At 43.3% G+C, this 16,764-nt stretch overlaps 1 protein-coding gene across 1 annotated transcript in view; it reads right to left on the minus strand.

The window, feature by feature from the left end:
- Positions 1–8,811: 8,811 nt before the first annotated feature.
- NDUFB8 (NADH:ubiquinone oxidoreductase subunit B8) overlaps positions 8,812–16,764 on the minus strand; it is a 29,539-nt gene continuing 21,586 nt past the window's right edge. Inside the window, exon 5 of the mRNA XM_077454448.1 lies at positions 8,812–8,989. Coding sequence (XP_077310574.1) covers positions 8,894–8,989 — 96 coding nt within the window. The 3' untranslated portion in view covers positions 8,812–8,893. The remainder of the gene's footprint in view (positions 8,990–16,764) is intronic.

The raw sequence follows: 16,764 nt of genomic DNA on the forward strand, positions 1-16,764 counted from the left end.
TTTTAAACGCAACTTTTTGGGAAAAGGGACACTTTCATGAATTTCAAAAAAACAAAACGGTATAGTTATCCCAATTTTGTTATATAAGGTGAAAGATGATATTACGCCGAGTAAATAGATACCAAACATGTCACGCTTTATAATTGCACGCACTCATGGAATGGCGACAAACTACAATACCTAAAAATCTCCATAGGCGACGCTTTAAATTATTATTATTATTTTTTTACGGTTACCACAGTTTAGAGTTACAGAGGAGGTCTAATGCTAGAATTATTGCTCTTGCTCTGTCGATCGCGGCAATACCTCAACATGTGTGATTTGAACACCGTTTACATATGCGGGCGTGACTTTCGTATGCGTTTTCTTTGCTGCACGAGTTCGCGGTGATGGGGCCGCTTTGAAAAAAAAAATATTTTTCTTATTTATTTTTATATTATTAAATTGTATTATAAAAAAAAAAATGTGATCACTTTTATTGCTGTCACAAGGAATGTAAACATCCCTTGTAACAGTAATAGGTGGTGGCAGGTCCTCTTTATGGAGGGATCGGGGGTCTAAAAGACCCCCGATCCCTCCTTTACACTTCAAAGTATTCAGATATATCTGAATACTGTATATTTTTTAAAAATCCAACGCCATTGGCAGCCGAGTAAACAGGAAGTGACGTTGTGACGCTGCTTCCGTGTTTACATCCAGGAGACTGGAACAAAGCCGTTTCCGGCTTCATTCCAGTCTGTCACTAGCCGCCGGAAGCAGCGGATGTTCGATCGGGCCTTCCGGAGGGAGGCGACGGGAGGGGGGACGTCCCCTCCCACTCCTCCGGTATAACAGCCGAGTGGCTTTTAGCCGCATTGGTTGTTTTACCTGGAAAGCCGATCGCCAGCTCTAAACAACAGTAGCGGGATGATGCCTGCAGCTGCGGTCATCATCCCGAAATAACCCCCGAAAGCCAAGTATGCATCTGCGTACACTCAGTGGGAAGGGAATAATATATAAAAAAAATATATATAAAAAAATTTCCTCAGTTTAGACCGATACGTATTCTTCTACATATTTTTGGTAAAAAAATCGCAATAAGCGTTTATTGATTGGTTTGCGCAAAAGTTGTCGCTTCTACAAAATAGGGGATAGTTTTATGGCATTTTTATGAATTTTTTTTTTTTTTATTAATAATTGCGGCGATCAGCGATTTTCATCTTGACTGCGACATTATGGTGGGCACATCAGACAATTTTGACACATTTTTGGGACCATTGGCATTAATACAGCAATCAATGCTATAAAATTGCATTGATTACTGTAAAAATGGCACAGGCAGTGAAGGGGTTAACCACTAGGGGGCGGGGGAGGGGTTAAGTGTGTCCTGGGGAGTGATTCTAACTGTCTGGAGGATGGGCTACCAGTGACACGACAGACGATCAGTGTCCTGTCACTAGGCAGAATGGGGAGATGCAGTGTTTACATCAGCATCTCCCCGTTCTTCAGCTCCGTGAGACAATCGCAGGCACCCAGCGCATATCGAGTCCGTGGACGCGGTCACGGAGCTCACAGCAGGCATGCGCGTGCCGCCGCAAGAAATTAAAAGTAACGTAGAGGTACCATGCTCAGCTGTGCCATTCTGCCAACGTATTTCTACAGGAGCCTGTCCTTAAGTGGTTAAGCACGGGTTGGATGTGTGAAACGCATCTACGTGACTAAATATCTGATGTCCCTGGTATATCCTGGTGATTTTCAATAAAGGCACGATATTTTGGAACCTTTGGATGTGCAGCCATTTCTTCTTTTTCCAGTTTTTGTCCTTTCAATGGTCGGAAATTGGCTATACTAACGATCAGACAGATGGCCGATCGTTCATCGTACGGACATTTTCCTGCGATTTTCTTATCGTGTGTATGGGACTTGTGGGAGGAGGTTGCAGGGGAATGGTCACGCCACAAGAGCTCGGTGTACCTTTGTGGTGCGATTTGAACCCTTACTAAATATATGGGTTCAAATCGCACTGCAAAGAATCGCATGTGAATTGAACAAGAATGTGGTAAAGTTCCTGTCCAAATTGCATTGGGTTTCCTGCACGGCTCCTGTGTGGACCCAAGCTTGTCATAGTGATTCCAGCCTGAGCGGTGCAGGAAACCACATACGATTTGGACACAAATTCCTGTTCAAATCATATGCAATTCTTTGCAGTGGGATTTGAGCCCATTTATGCTCTAATCGCACCGCAAAGCTATTGGTTTCAGGTATTGGAGCATTTGCACGAGTACTTGTGAAATGCTTCCAGGCGTTTTCAGGCAGTTTGTAGGTATACCTGCGATTTACATGGGGATTCAAGCTTCGGGTCAATGGGAAGCACTGAGAGTGGGGGAGACCAGTTTTTAAAGATTAACACGACAGAATGCTTGATTTGCACATTTCAGGCATTCCCATTCAGGTCTATGTGACCGTGGCACTCTGTTCTACCATAAGTAACTCATGTGACTTTCGGAGCGTCAGACGTCCAGCTATGTGTCCGTCACCATTGAAATAGATGGGATTCTGGATGCTGAGTGTTTTGGAAATCTTTTATGATTGGTCGCTCCTGATAGGAATAATTGATTTATAGTCACAAGCCCATGTGATCAATGTGTCACACACGGGGTGGGGCAGGGGTTAATAGTTAGGACATGATCTATTGCACCTGTTTCCACTTTGTTATCACATAATCTGATCAACTGAACTACAATCTTATTGTGGAACAAAGTATCTCAGTGCTGCAGATCGAATCAAAACGATCGATAATATTCTGCCTTGCCCAATCGATTCAGTTTAATTGAATCTGATCTTAGGCCCGGTTCACACTTATGCATTTTTTTAGTGCGTTTTCAGTTTTGCAGAAACACACTACAGTTCATTTAACATGGTTTCCTATGGATGTAGTTCACATCTGTGTGCATTTTATGGAAAGGGCAGGGTTTTTTTTTTTTTTTCTCTTGTTTATGGTTCCATAGACTTCAATGGTTTAAAGATGTGTATTGAAAAAATGCAAAATGCACCTGGAATATGCAAATAGCAACCTGTATATTCCAGGTGCATTTTGCGTCCTCACCCTCTGCTTTAACCCCTTGATTGCCACAGTAGCTTGCCGCAACCACATGCATTGCACTCAGTTTGAGGGTGCTTACAGAACGGCCCCCAGTCACTCACAGCGCCAGTCCGTAGAGTTGAATATTGAGTTGGCCCACCCTTTCCAGATATAACAGCTTCAACTCTTCTGGGAAGGCTGTCCACAAGGTTTAGGAGCGTGTTCATGAGAATGTTTGACCATTCTTCCAGAAGCGCATTTGTGAGGTCAGGCACTGATGTTGGCCAAGAAGGCCTGGCTTGCAGTCTCTGCTCTTATTCAACTCAAAGGGGTTTTATTGGGTTGAGGACAGGACTCTGTGCAGGCAAGTCGAGTTTCTCCACCCCAAACTCACTCATCCATGTCTTTATGGACCTTGCTTTGTGCACTGCTCCAAATCATTATGTAGAGGAGGCATTATGGTGTGTGGTTGTTTTTCAGGGGTTGGGCTTGGCCTCTTCCAGTTCCAGTGAAGGGAACTCTTAAGGCATCAGCATACCAAGACATTTTGGAGAATTTCATGCTCCTAACATTGAGGGAACAGTTTGATGATGGTCCCTTCCTGTTCCAACATGACTGCGCACCAGTGTTCAAAGCAAGGTCCATAAAGACATGGATGAGTGAGTTTGGGGTGGAGGAACTTGACTGCCCTGCACAGAGGCCTTCTTGTCCACATCAGTGCCTGACCTCACAAATGCACTTCTGGAAGAATGGTCAAACATTCCCATAGACACACTCCTAAACCTTGTGGACAGCCTTCCCAGAAGAGTTGAAGCTGTTATAGCTGCAAGGGGAGGGCTAACTCAATAACGAACCCTATGGACCAAGACTGGGGTGCCATTAAAGTTCATGTGCGTATAACTGCAGATACCTTTGACAATATAATGTATGTGATGTCTCTGGTAATGAGAAGAGAAAGAAATGTAACTTATAGCTTTAAAGTGGAAGTAAACCCATCGATTTAAAAAGTTTAAAAAAACATCATGCTGGGAATGCTAACTTCACATTGGTTGTGCTCTAAACCAAACTGCCAAACCACCCAATGGCTGGTGTCATAACGGATCACATGTTCAGCACCGTGGGATCTGAAGATTAATCAGAGGTAAAGATGGCAGCTTCCATGGATGAAAACGATAGTGGAGTTTACTTCCACTTTAAAGAGGAAGTAAACCCTGATGAGTTTACTTCCTCTTTCATTCCCTGCAAAGGCAAAGCATAATGGACTACTATGCATCGCATAGTAGTCCATTATGTGTCACTTACCTGACACGGGAGCCAGCAAAGTCACCGCTGTCCCCTGTAGTCTGGAGCATCCATCTTCTCGGTGGGTCTCGCTGCTCCGCCGCTGTCATTCGGCGGAGCCGACACGCGTGGCATATCGCCGTTGATGGGTGCCACGCTCAGTGCACCTGCGCGCCGCTATCTACGGCGCATGCGTCGTAGACAGCGGTGCCTGTCTTTCGGCAAATATCTCCTAAACCGTGTAGGTTTAGGAGATATTTCTTGGACCTACAGGTAAGTCTTAATCTAGGCTTACCTGTAGGTCAAAGTGTGTTGTAAGGGTTTACAACCACTTTAAGCCTGATTTTCTATCTTGACAGAGTGTTTACCTTGGGTGCTAAACCTGTGGCCCTGCCGGACATACAAGCATTACTTTATTTTACCCCCGGGATTGATTTGATTTAGAAAAACTAAATTTTTGCTTGTACATGATTGGATGATAAAATCAGCAGATCTTCCCCTCATATCTAAAGTGACTGCACTTCCAAGTGCACTTGTAGTGCAAAGTGGATTTGCCTTTAGTAAATCAACCCCTATATGCCAATGAAAATATTCTAGAAGTACGTATTTGGAATTATGCAGAGTAGAGACTGGACAGAGAGGGATCACTTTGATGCCGTTTACCAGCTTGAACATGTACTGCAAGATATGGAAAACAAAAATGGTGAGCCGTCACTATAAGACCTCTTATAAAGTGCTAATGTGCATTAAAATGTTAATTCATAAATATTGTACAGTGCTCACGGGCAATTAAAGGGGTTCTAAAGTCAGGTTTCTTTCATCCTAATGCATTCTATGCATTAAGAAAAAAGAAAACCTTCTGTGTGCAACAGCCCCTCTAACACTTACCTGAGCCCCATCTCAATCAAGCCATGTTGTAGGAGTGTCACAGCTGTCCGGGGACTCTCCCTCCTTACTGAGACAGCAGCGGGACGCCATTGGCTCCGGCTGCTGTCAAAGTCAATGAGGAGAGAGAGGAGTGGTCTGAATGGACACAAAGAGCATCAGCTCAGCTCAAGTGCCCCCATAGCAAGCTGCTTGTTGTGGGGGGAGGAGGGAGGGGCCAGGAGCACCAGCAGGGGACCCCAGAAGAGGAGGATCTTGGCTGTTCCGTGCAAAACCACTGCAACAGAGCAGGTAAGTTGAACACGTTTGTTATTTTTATCATTTTAATGTGATCTTATTAGCAGAAATCAAAGTTCTTCTGTTCAAATGACAACATAGATCTATAAATAAATCCATCCAATTCATAAGGTGTATAGCAACCCAATGCCAATAAATAGAAGCCCATCCAGTTCATGTGAAGCAGCCTGATGCCACAATCTTATTAGCACCTACTTGTGTGTCATTACCTCTACCAGAGGGTTATACGTTCTCCAAGTTATAATAGGTTAGTACAGCACCTCCACTGGACGGTACCCAGCACACCTCCTAGTTTGAAAGTATGACCACAAAAGGGCAGCTTGCATCACTCAGAAAAACAAACCGCAGACCCTGGCCCATCATCATCCAAACAATAGGGTTTGTTTAAAATATGCTGTACTCACAGTCACAAATCAAAGTATGAGAGCAGCATCACTGCCCAACAGCAGCATGCGTGATGACATCACAATTTCACTTCGCTCATTTATGCCAGTAAGGTGGCATTAATTGCATGAGAGTTGTAAAATATTTATGAATTACATTTTTAATTGACATTAGCACTTTATAAGAAGTTGTACAGACAGCGCACCCTTTTTGGTTTACATTATTGGATCGATCCTGTGTTCAAATAGAGAGGGGTTGCACCAGTCTCATTAATAAATGTGTAAACTATTTGGATTTGAGCAGACATATTTCATTCATTTCTATGAAAGGTTAACTCCAGTTTTCTGACATTGATTTATACACCCAGATTTAGGGTGTAACATAAAACATGGTGCTGTTCCGCTCCCCCGCCCACTTACCTGAATCGCTGTATTCCTCCCCCTGCAGGTTTATCTTCTCTTTTTACGGTAATTCAGCACTAGCTGTAAATCACATCCATTCACAGATCTGTCTACAAAATTCTCAAATGGTGGAATGTGCTTGTGGTCATCTCCCCAGTATAAGAATCATCTTAAGATATGTGAATGCTTTATTAGCCTATGTTTAACTATTTTTGACCTATTTTTTTTTTTTTTTTTAAAACAAACAAGTGATCAGTTAACACAGGGATCTCCAAACTACAGCCCTAGAGGTGTTGCGGAACTACACGTCCCATGAGGCATTGTAAATCTGACATTCACAGACATGACTAAGCATGATGGGAATTGTAGTTCCTGAACAACTGGAGGGCCATAGTTTGGAGACCCCTGGTTTAACACATTAATGGCTTCCTTTACTCATATGGTCAGGAGGTGGTTAAAAAAAAAATTGCAACTGAGCTACGTTTTTATTAGCCCCCAACTACTCACCCTTAAAGGGGTTGTTAAAGTATCACGATACCAAAAAACTGATTTTAACGAAGACGGACTGTCAACAGATGATCATCTGCTTGTCCATAGAAATACATGGGTGCCTGTTTTTTTATCAGTCAGCATTTTTCTTTACATATACACTTTATACTCACCTATATACATATTTTTCTGATCCATGCAGGTTAGATGTGTCCCCCTTACTCCTCATTTTATATGGACCACACTTGGAAACCCGACCTGCTCCATGGCTGTTCCCCTGGTCGGGACGGGTTTGTTGCTGCCTCAGCCCCCGGGTCAGACACTACTTCTGACTCCCCCTTTTCCCCTCTTACAAGCTGGGCCTACAATTAACCATATCACATAAGAACTATCTCATGTATTTTGAGATTATGAAAGGTTTTAATCTTGATTGTTCAAATACATTTTTACTTTGTATACTCTTTGCATTTTCAACTTTCAGTGACACTACACGCATCATGTAAAGTCCTATGACCATTGCTCTTTTTTTTTTATGTCTAATGGGGAAAGGCGACATGTCATGGTGGTTTTACCAGGTCACACTTTGCTCTTCCTTTTTCCGTTTCAAAAAACAAATTTTAACAAAGGCGGATGTCAACGGATGATCATCCAATTGCCCATACAAATACATGGGTGTCTGGAAAAACAGGACACATAGAATGCCCATGTGAAAGGGTCCTTATTGGGCAAATCTTGTTTTCAAGTTTCAGTCTCTGTCCCGCTTCGTAAACATTTTGAGTTTTTATTAGGTTTATTTCTATTCTCAACTCCCTTTTTTCCTCGTCAATCTCATGGAGAAACCCTGTTCTGGTGTTTTCACTATGTGGACAATGCACCTTTACATATAAACTATGGTGTAGGCAGAATTCCAGTTGTGTGAGAGATCAGTTGGATAACTGTACTATTTACAGCAGCCCAGTGAATCATTTACTGATGTAATATGCTTAGAAATATACTATTTCCCTGACTTATGATGATGTAATCATGAAGCCTGATGTATCAATTATTACCAAGAAGTGGAGCCACTTTCCTTCTACCACCAATCAGATTCAAACCTTCCCTAAAGTCTGAACCCGATTGGTGACTGTGGGGAACGGACTCCGGATCTCAGTAAGAACACTATGAAACATCAGGCTCTTTGTCATCACTGCATCATAAGCACCATTCCATCTTTATTGTTCCTCAAAAATTTTCTATGTAAATTGAAATGAAGCAAACACTAGGAAAGACATAAATCCTGGATCTACTGTTAGTGGGCAGAGTCTTTGGTCTCATAGCAATCTATAGAGAGTGCAATTTAGAACACTTATTTTGGATATTGTTATAGAACATCTAAGGTCACAGCATACACTTAATTTTATGACATCAGTATTGTATTAACAATACAAACAATAGTATTTGGCAATCCAATCCAGAAATCCTATTTCATGTTGTTATGAGTGCTGCCTGTCTATCACTTTTCACAAATCTCTGCACGCTTTGCAGCTTTTTCTTGTGTTTACTTTAGTTTCTAAGGACTACGAATCCCATGGTGCCTGGCAAGCAATGATTCCCGTAATGACTCCACCTCCTGAAACTCCTCTTCTCAGCACCTCTGTAGTTCAGAAGACAGGCTCTGTGAAATGTGTGACACAGCAGTGCCTACTCAGAGGACATACTGAATATGTGTTGCAAAATTCGAGGAGGTAAAAGTGTGAAGATCTTCACAAGTAAATTTACAAATTTCAAGATCGTTAAGATTAAATACGAGTAGGCTAGAAATAATTAAAATACAATGGGGAAATATATGATTTTACATTTTGACTCTCAATACATTTTACCTCCTGATAATAGCAAGCAAAGTATATCCTCTAAAATGATAAAGTCCATGCATAACCCATTACATCATCTCTCGCACACTGACTGAATTTACTGTCCTTTCATGTTTTACTATGCAGCACATTCCTAAATGTCATAAGAATACAGACATCCATATATATTTAATAAATACTAGTTAGAATGCCACTTTATTGTACTGATAAGACCAGACATGCAGCAGGAATTGGATTATATCAATCTATTTGAATCCATAGTTTTTGACTTCAGGAGGTGCTTCAGAAGGATCCCCACCACGCTCCAAGTACAGGTTGTTGTACGGATATTGTTTGGGAGCCTAAAAGGGGACAAAATGACATTTTCAAGTCATAATTTTTAAATATATATTATATATTACAGGAGCAATAGCAAGATAACATTTACATAATAGTTTAGGTTAAAAGACCTTTAATATAAACCAGTCATAAGAAAATGAGAGCCGCCACTGCTGACCTCCTTCTGAACAGGTTGCTGTACGCTGACCCACTAAGCTTTTCTACTGGTCTGGAACAAAGTATGCAGAAATGACAGAAAGCCTTTTCATCATTTTTTTTTTCCAGTTCAATGATTAACAATACTAAGACCAAAAGGGTTCAGGATAACAGCCAGCATTTTCAAGAAGAGAGCTTAGCAATGGTAGCCACCATGTTTCTCCAATGACAACATACAGTTGCCTATCTACAGGCAACATGTTTTAAATAGCAGTGCATACTAGCACATTATGGAATTAACGACTTGGGGGTCTGGCTATTTAAGGGTTTTCTAACGCTTAAGAAAGAATTAAAAAACAAGCCTAGGGCATTAGGGGCTTTCAGCTACTCTTGGGCTGCTTTCCCATCTGAGCATTCTGTGACCGTGCACAAAAGAATGCATTCAAAGACTGCATATTGCACTGCCACTTATTGTTAATGGCACTAAAACGCAGCAGACGTGCAACAAATGCAGTTTCATATGCAGTGTAGTGTAGCACACCCTAGGCATACAGCTAACCCTTTAATCACCCCCAATGTTAAATAGATTTTTTTTCCCCTATAAAAATAACTACAGATACTAGGGTACCAGGAAGGAGGGGGGAAGGACAGAGGAGAGACCAGGATAAGGGGGGCCAGGAGGAAGGGGGAAGAGAGTAGGTGGTGGGAAACCGGAACACATAAATAGCACTTAACCATTTCTGTGGTTTAGCGCCGATACCATTCTTTCCAACATTTCCAGTTATTGTCAAAAGCTTTGCAAGAGGATTTCCTAATAGATAAAAGCCTTTTGTATTGGTAGTTGAGATTAACCTGTGCTAAAACTTTAGAGGGGTTGGGGGAGAAGGTGTTTCTCCAGTGTCTGGCAATGACTAGTTTTGCAGTGATTAAAAATGTGGGTAACCACTATACAAAATTGCAAGGGGTATTTGTCTATACCTAGGTTGGAGGATTGCCAATGCTGGCTCTGGTGCTTGTAGGATTCCAGTAATGTCCACTAACATACAGAAGATTTTCCTCCAGAAACTAGACAGATTTCTGCATTGACAAAATATGTGCAGAATTGTGCCTGGGGTGCCACACTCTCTCCAACAAAGTGTGGAGCGAGAGGGGCACATTTTGGCTAACTGGTAGGGAGTTCTATACCATTTCGTTAGGACCTTCTGAGAAAGTTCCCAATGATTAATGCAATGTGAAGCAGTGTAGTTGTATCGGAATGCTGTAGTCCATTGTTCTGTATCAAAGACTGTTCAGGTCTTTTTCCCAGGACAAGATGGCTGGAGATTTGATAAATTTTTGTTTAAGCTGAAGCGTATTGTAGAGAGAAATGCTCCTACCCTTATTACTGGTAGTTGTGTAGAAATGCGACACTTGAGTGCTTAATCAAATTAGTGGGGGGGGGGGGGGGGGGTTACTTAGCTAGAAAGGAGGCGACACGTCTGTATAAAAAAATAACTCAAAGTCGGGATTTTGTGTTTGGCCTGTAAGGATTCAAAAGCTTTGCGAGACCCCTGCTCGAAAAGGTCGTCTGGATTGGGAGTCCGATTGTGGGGATTGAGCTATCTTGTTGTGGTTGGGACAATAAGTGTCTCCATGCTAGTATTGAGGCTTTGGTTGTTGGGGGGGAGGAGGTGAGAGAGACTGGCTTCCATGCTAACAGCAGGAGTTCATATGGGGAGGTTTTAACAATGGCAGCTTCTATACCCACCCAGAGAGATTCAGAGGGGGCCTTGAACCAGTGTTTAATTTGTGCTAAAATAGTTGCCCAATAGTAGACCCATCCCTCCCACTTTCCTGTGTTGTATGAGGATATTGTGAGAGCAACGCGGTCTCTTCCCTTGCCAAAGAAATTGTTTGAGTGTCCTGTTTAGTTCAGAGAAGTGGGATGTTTTAAGTGGGACTGGGAGTGTTCGAAATATATATACAATATTTTTGGGAGTATCAACACTTTGAAGGAAGCGATTTTCCCTGCCCAGGATAGTTCAGTTTTGGCTATACGAGCTTACGGATGTCTTAGAGTAAAGTTTTGATGTTTGTTTCTGCCAATAGGGACACTTTTGCCGTCAGTAAAATACCCAAGGGATGCATTTTCCTGCCCAAGTGTAGGGGAGTAGTTGTTTTAAATGCGAGCGTTCATGGTGGTTTATGCCAAGGTCTAGGATTAAGGACTTACTGAAGTTGACTTTGTAGTATGAGAGTGTGCTGAAGAAGTTGAAGGTCTCATGGGCGAATGGTAGCGAAACAGTGGGGTTGGACAGGAGAAGTATGACATCTGCGAAAAGATTACTTGTGTTTTCGATTGGAATTTAAAGCCCGATATGTGGCGATGTGATCGGATGGCCTCCGCCAGGGTTTCCATCATTAAGTTGAAGATGGTGGGGGAAAGTGGACGACCCGGGCGGGTTCCATTCAAGATTGTGGATTTTTTTTTTGACAAAAGGCCTGTGCTGAGGGGTTCGAACAGAGAGCAAGAATGGCCGATAGATATTAACCCTGAAACACAAATTTCTGTAGAACCGCCTTCATATATCCCCAGTGAACTCTGTCAAACGCCTTCTCTGCATCAATAGAATGAAGCAGAGAAGGCATTTTCCCGTGTTTCAGCGTAGTGGACAATGTTCAATAATCATCTAGTGGCATCAGAGGCCTGGCGTTCTTTGGTAAAATCGGTCTGATTTGATCTCACCAGCTCCGGTATGATAATGTATAACCCATTTGCTAACATTTTGGCATATAATTTGACGTCCACGTTTAGTAAAGAAATGGGGCGAAAGTTGGATGGTACATCCGGGGATTTCCCGGCTTGGGCAGAGTAATGACGAAAGCTTTAAAGTGGTTGTAAACCCTTACAACACACTTTGACCTACAGGTAAGCCTAGATTAAGGCTTACCTGTAGGTCCAAGAAATATCTCCTAAACCTACAGGGTTTAGGAGATATTTGCCGAAAGACAGGCACCGCTGTCTACGGCGCATGCACCGTAGACAGTGGCGTGCAGGCGCACTGAGCGCGCCGCGGTCAACGGCGATATGACGGGGAGTGACGTTATCGCGGCTTCGCCGAATGACAGCAGCGGAGCAGCGAGACCCACCGAGAAGATGAATGCGCCAGACTACAGGGGACAGCGGTGACTTCGCTGGCTCCTGTGTCAGGTAAGTGACACATAATGGACTACTTTGCAATGCATAGTAGTCCATTATGCTTTACCTTTGCAGGGAATCAAAGAGGAAGTAAACCCATCAGGGTTTACTTGCTCTTTAAGCATTTCTGTTGGGAAGGTGGTCGTGGCCATGGCCACGAATAAGGGCAGAAGATTGGGAATCAGAATATGACTAAATATTTTGTAATACGCATTCGAGAGTCGATCTGGGGCTTTATCTAAAGGGAGAGATTTTATAGGTCGCTCTAGCTCTTCTAGAGAAAAGGGGGCATTCAGTGATTGAAGTTGAGACTCAGATAGCGAAGGTAACTTGATTTTGGCCAGGAAGTTATCTATGTCCTCTCTTACCGGTTGCAGAGTTTTGGGATCGTCTTTGAGGTTGTAGAGTGACGAGTAATAATCTGCAAAGGCATCTGCTATTGCCTGTGGGTTTTCCACTTTAGCAGAGGTTGAGGGATGAAAAATGTGTGGGATTAATGTTTTAGATCTTTGTGCTTTGAGGCGACTGGCAAGGAATTTGCATAATAATTTAATTTGAGCTTACACATATTATTCGTCCTTATTGGGAGCAAAACAGTTCCCCAAGTTTAAAACGTAGACTAGATAACCTCGAGGCCAGGTCTGTGGTTGGGTTTGCGATTCCAATGTGCGGATTTCGGTGAGATCAGCAATTTTAGCTGAGCGAGCCCGGTGTAAGCTGGAGTTTAGTTTGATGAGAACGCCTCAGACATATGCCTTATGGGCATTCCAGTTATTGAAGGGATTGGTGGCGCTGGGGACGTTGAGGCAGAAAAACTCTTCAAGTTGCTGGGTTATCTCTTTGTAATTTTGTGTCTTGGATTATCGAGTCATTACAACTCCATATACGTGCTGCTGCATTGGAGTTCCCCCCCTCTATTTGAATTACGACAGGAGCATGGTCTGACCATGTTAGGTCATGGATAGAGGAGTGAGAAATTCTCTGCAACAACATCCTATCTGATAGGAATATGTCTAGTCTAGAATAGGACTTGTGACTAGGGGAATAAATATGTAAACGATTTTTCACTCGTGTTTTGGCAACACCAAACATCAAACAGTTCCTCCTTGAGGAGATCCCGGGAAAATTGAGGAGTGGTTCCTGACCAGAGAAGTGTCTAACTTGTCATCTACAATCATGTTAAAGTCACCGCAGATCAATATGCTCCCCACTCGCATCTGAGTGATTTTGATAACTGTTTTGATTAACTTGATTTGGTACGAGTTAGGAGTATAAACACTTGTCGGAGTGATAGGTAATTTGTTGATGATACAAACCAAGATAATAAAATGTCCCTCATGATCAATGAATGAGTCCTTTAGGTCAAAAGAAAGTGTGTCCTTTATGGCCAACATTACCCCCCTCTTCTTTGCTGGAATAGGGGAGTTAAAATTAGGAAAGTTCAGATGGGAGCATTTAGGGGTGGCCAGCTTGTGAAAATGCATTTCTTGAACTGCTAGGATGTCCGCCTTGTGTTGGAGAGTCTCTTTCCATAGGGTTCTACGTTTGGCAGGATGATTGAGTCCTCTTGCATTTATAGAGAGGAGTCTAAGACCCATGCGCATGTTTCCGATTGGGGTGATAGATTTTGTAGGCAATCTGACCGTATTTGATCCGAGGAATATATCCTCCCTTGAGGTACGTGCAGGCTTGAAGAGTTCCGAAAGGGTTTGTGGAAGGGAGAATGAGGTGTTGCGAGCCCTGAGCTCGACTTTTCTGGGTGCAATTGTGGTGTGCCAAAGACTGTGACTGAAAGAATGTTCAACATGACGAACAGGAGCAACCATATTCCCATACAGGGAATCGAGCAACAAGTCTAAGTATTAATATTTAAAGACAAGAAACAGGGAACAAAAAGGACAAGGCAGCAGAGCTGCCAAAAGCAGTGGGATCTAAGGTACGGTGGCCAGTACCATAAGCACTCAGGGAATACTATTAAGGACGTTGAGCGGGAGAACTGCTTAAGTAGGGCTCAGGTGCACTTTGTAGAGTATTTCCGATGGCGTTTGATTTTTCAATCTTGGTGTACCTTGTCAGTCGAGGAATTGCGCTGTGGAAGCGGGTCAGGGCCCGCATCTGGTGGTATGATGTGCCAATTTTTCAGGAGGTGAAGGCATTCCTCCAGAGAGTTGACAAGGTGGTTGGAGCCCTTGTAGGTGATGTTGAGTTTAGCCGTGTATTTCCAACGGTAAATTATCTTGTGGGTCCTCATGGCTTTTGTGAATGTTGCCATGTTACGGCGTTGTTGCAGCGTGTATTGCGAGAGATCGGGGAGCACTTGCAAATTGTCAGCATGTTAAGGGAGGTTGTCTCCTTTGCGGAATACTTCCAGGATTTTCTCTTTGGTTTAAAAAAAAGTGGACTCTCAGCAGCACATCTCTTGGGATCTCTTGCGGGAGGAAGGTTGGTTTTGGTAATCTATGGATTCTGTCGATGGTGAGGTACATTGAAGATAGTGAGGGTAAAGTTGCTTGGAAGAGGTCGCGGGCGAAAAGGGGGAGGAGTTGTGCCGAAATGGATTTGGGTATCCCGCGGATCTTTAAGTTTTTTCTGCGGGAGCGAGCTTCGAGATTGGCCAATTTGGCTTGGATTTTAGAGATGGCCTCTTGTTGTGACACGTGAGAGTCTACCAACGCGTTGAAGGATGACGTAACATCACACATCCTTGTCCCCACCTGGTGAACTCTGTCCCCGAGGTCATGCATTTCTGCCCTGCACTGTTGAATGCATGCCAGCATAAATCGGACTGTAGAGATAATTTTAGTGACATCAGCATCTCTTTCAAAGTGATATCAGAAATAGGGTGCCCCGTGGTGGGAAAGGATCGGCCGTGAGCGTAGCATTTGACACATTACTTTGGGAACCACTCACCTCCATAGATAATACAGAGTACCTGTTTTGTATGTTTACCTCAGGATCAAGTCTGGGTTTTGATTTCACAGGGCTATTAGATGAGGGAGAACCACAGGGAGAATTAGGTTCACTTGTCTGCATATCGTCCGCTGCAGCAGCAGCTGCGTCTGTGTCTCTTTCCTTTCTGCCTGCGTGGATGAGCTCTGCTGGCACTGGAGGCCCGGAGGAGTGCAGTGTATGTTGTCCCCACCGCCATTTTGTTGTAGCTCGCGGGAGACGGCCGGAAAGAAATCTGGCAGTTTTAGAGCCTGCGTCTGGTCTTGGAGCCTTCTTCACATAATAAGCAGTGTCCTGTGGTGGAGAGGCGTCCGGGAGGGTGAAGGCAGCGTGTGTGCTGGGCATCTGGCGGGCGGAACGATGTTGATTCCCCTTATGCCGAGCGGAGCTTTTCTATGTGACCATCACGGTGACCAGTCACCATGGAAGCCCCTGGCGCAGGAGAAAGAGCCTGTTTAAATGAAGGGCATTTATACTTTTTGATTGGCAAAAGAGTACTTTTCCCACTAGAAATTGTTTGGATGTACAGTGCCTTGCGAAAGTATTCGGCCCCCTTGAACTTTTCAACCTTTTGCCACATTTCAGGCTTCAAAACATAAAGATATAACATTTTTATTTTTTGTGAAGAATCACCAACAAGTGGGACACAATTGTGAAGTGGAGCGAAATCTATTGGATTTTTGAAACTTTAACTAATAAAAAAAATGAAAAGTGGGGCGTGCAAAATTATTCGGGCTCCTTGCGTTAATACTTTGTAGAGCCACCTTTTGCTGCGATTACAGCTGCAAGTCGCTTGGGGTATGTCTCTATCAGTTTTGCACATCGAGAGACTGAAATTCTTGCCCATTCTTCCTTGCAAAACAGCTCGAGCTCAGCGAGGTTGGATGGAGAGCGTTTGTGAACAGCAGTTTTCAGCTCTTTCCACAGATTCTCGATTAGATTCAGGTCTGGACTTTGACTTGGCCATTCTAACACCTGAATACGTTTATTTGTGAACCATTCCTTTGTAGATTTTGCTGTATGTTTGGGATCATTGTCTTGTTGGAAGATAAATCTCCATCCCAGTTTCAGGTCTTTTGCAGACTCCAACAGATTTTCATCCAGAATGGTCCTGTATTTGGCTGCATCCATCTTCCCCTCAATTTTAACCATCTTCCCTGTCCCTGCTGAAGAAAAGCAGGCCCAAACCATGATGCTGCCACCACCATGTTTGACAGTGGGGATGGTGTGTTGAGGGTGATGAGCTGTGTTGCTTTTACGCCAAATCGTTTTGCATTGTGGGCAAAAAGTTCGATTTTGGTTTCATCTGACCAGAGCACCTTCTTCCACATGTTTGGTGTGTCTCCCAGGTGGCTTGTGGCAAACTTTAGACAAGACTTTTTATGGATATCTTTGAGAAATGTCTTTCTTCTTGCCACTCTTGCATAAAGGCCAGATTTGTGCAGTGTACGACTGATTGTTGTCCTATGGACAGACTCTCCCACCTCAGCTGTAGTTCTCTGCAGTTCATCCACA

Source organism: Lithobates pipiens, unplaced genomic scaffold, assembly GCF_037356315.1.
Source record: "Lithobates pipiens isolate NorthernLeopardFrog02 unplaced genomic scaffold, aLitPip1_a1.2 Scaffold_25, whole genome shotgun sequence".
Classification (NCBI taxonomy): Eukaryota; Metazoa; Chordata; class Amphibia; order Anura; family Ranidae; genus Lithobates; species Lithobates pipiens.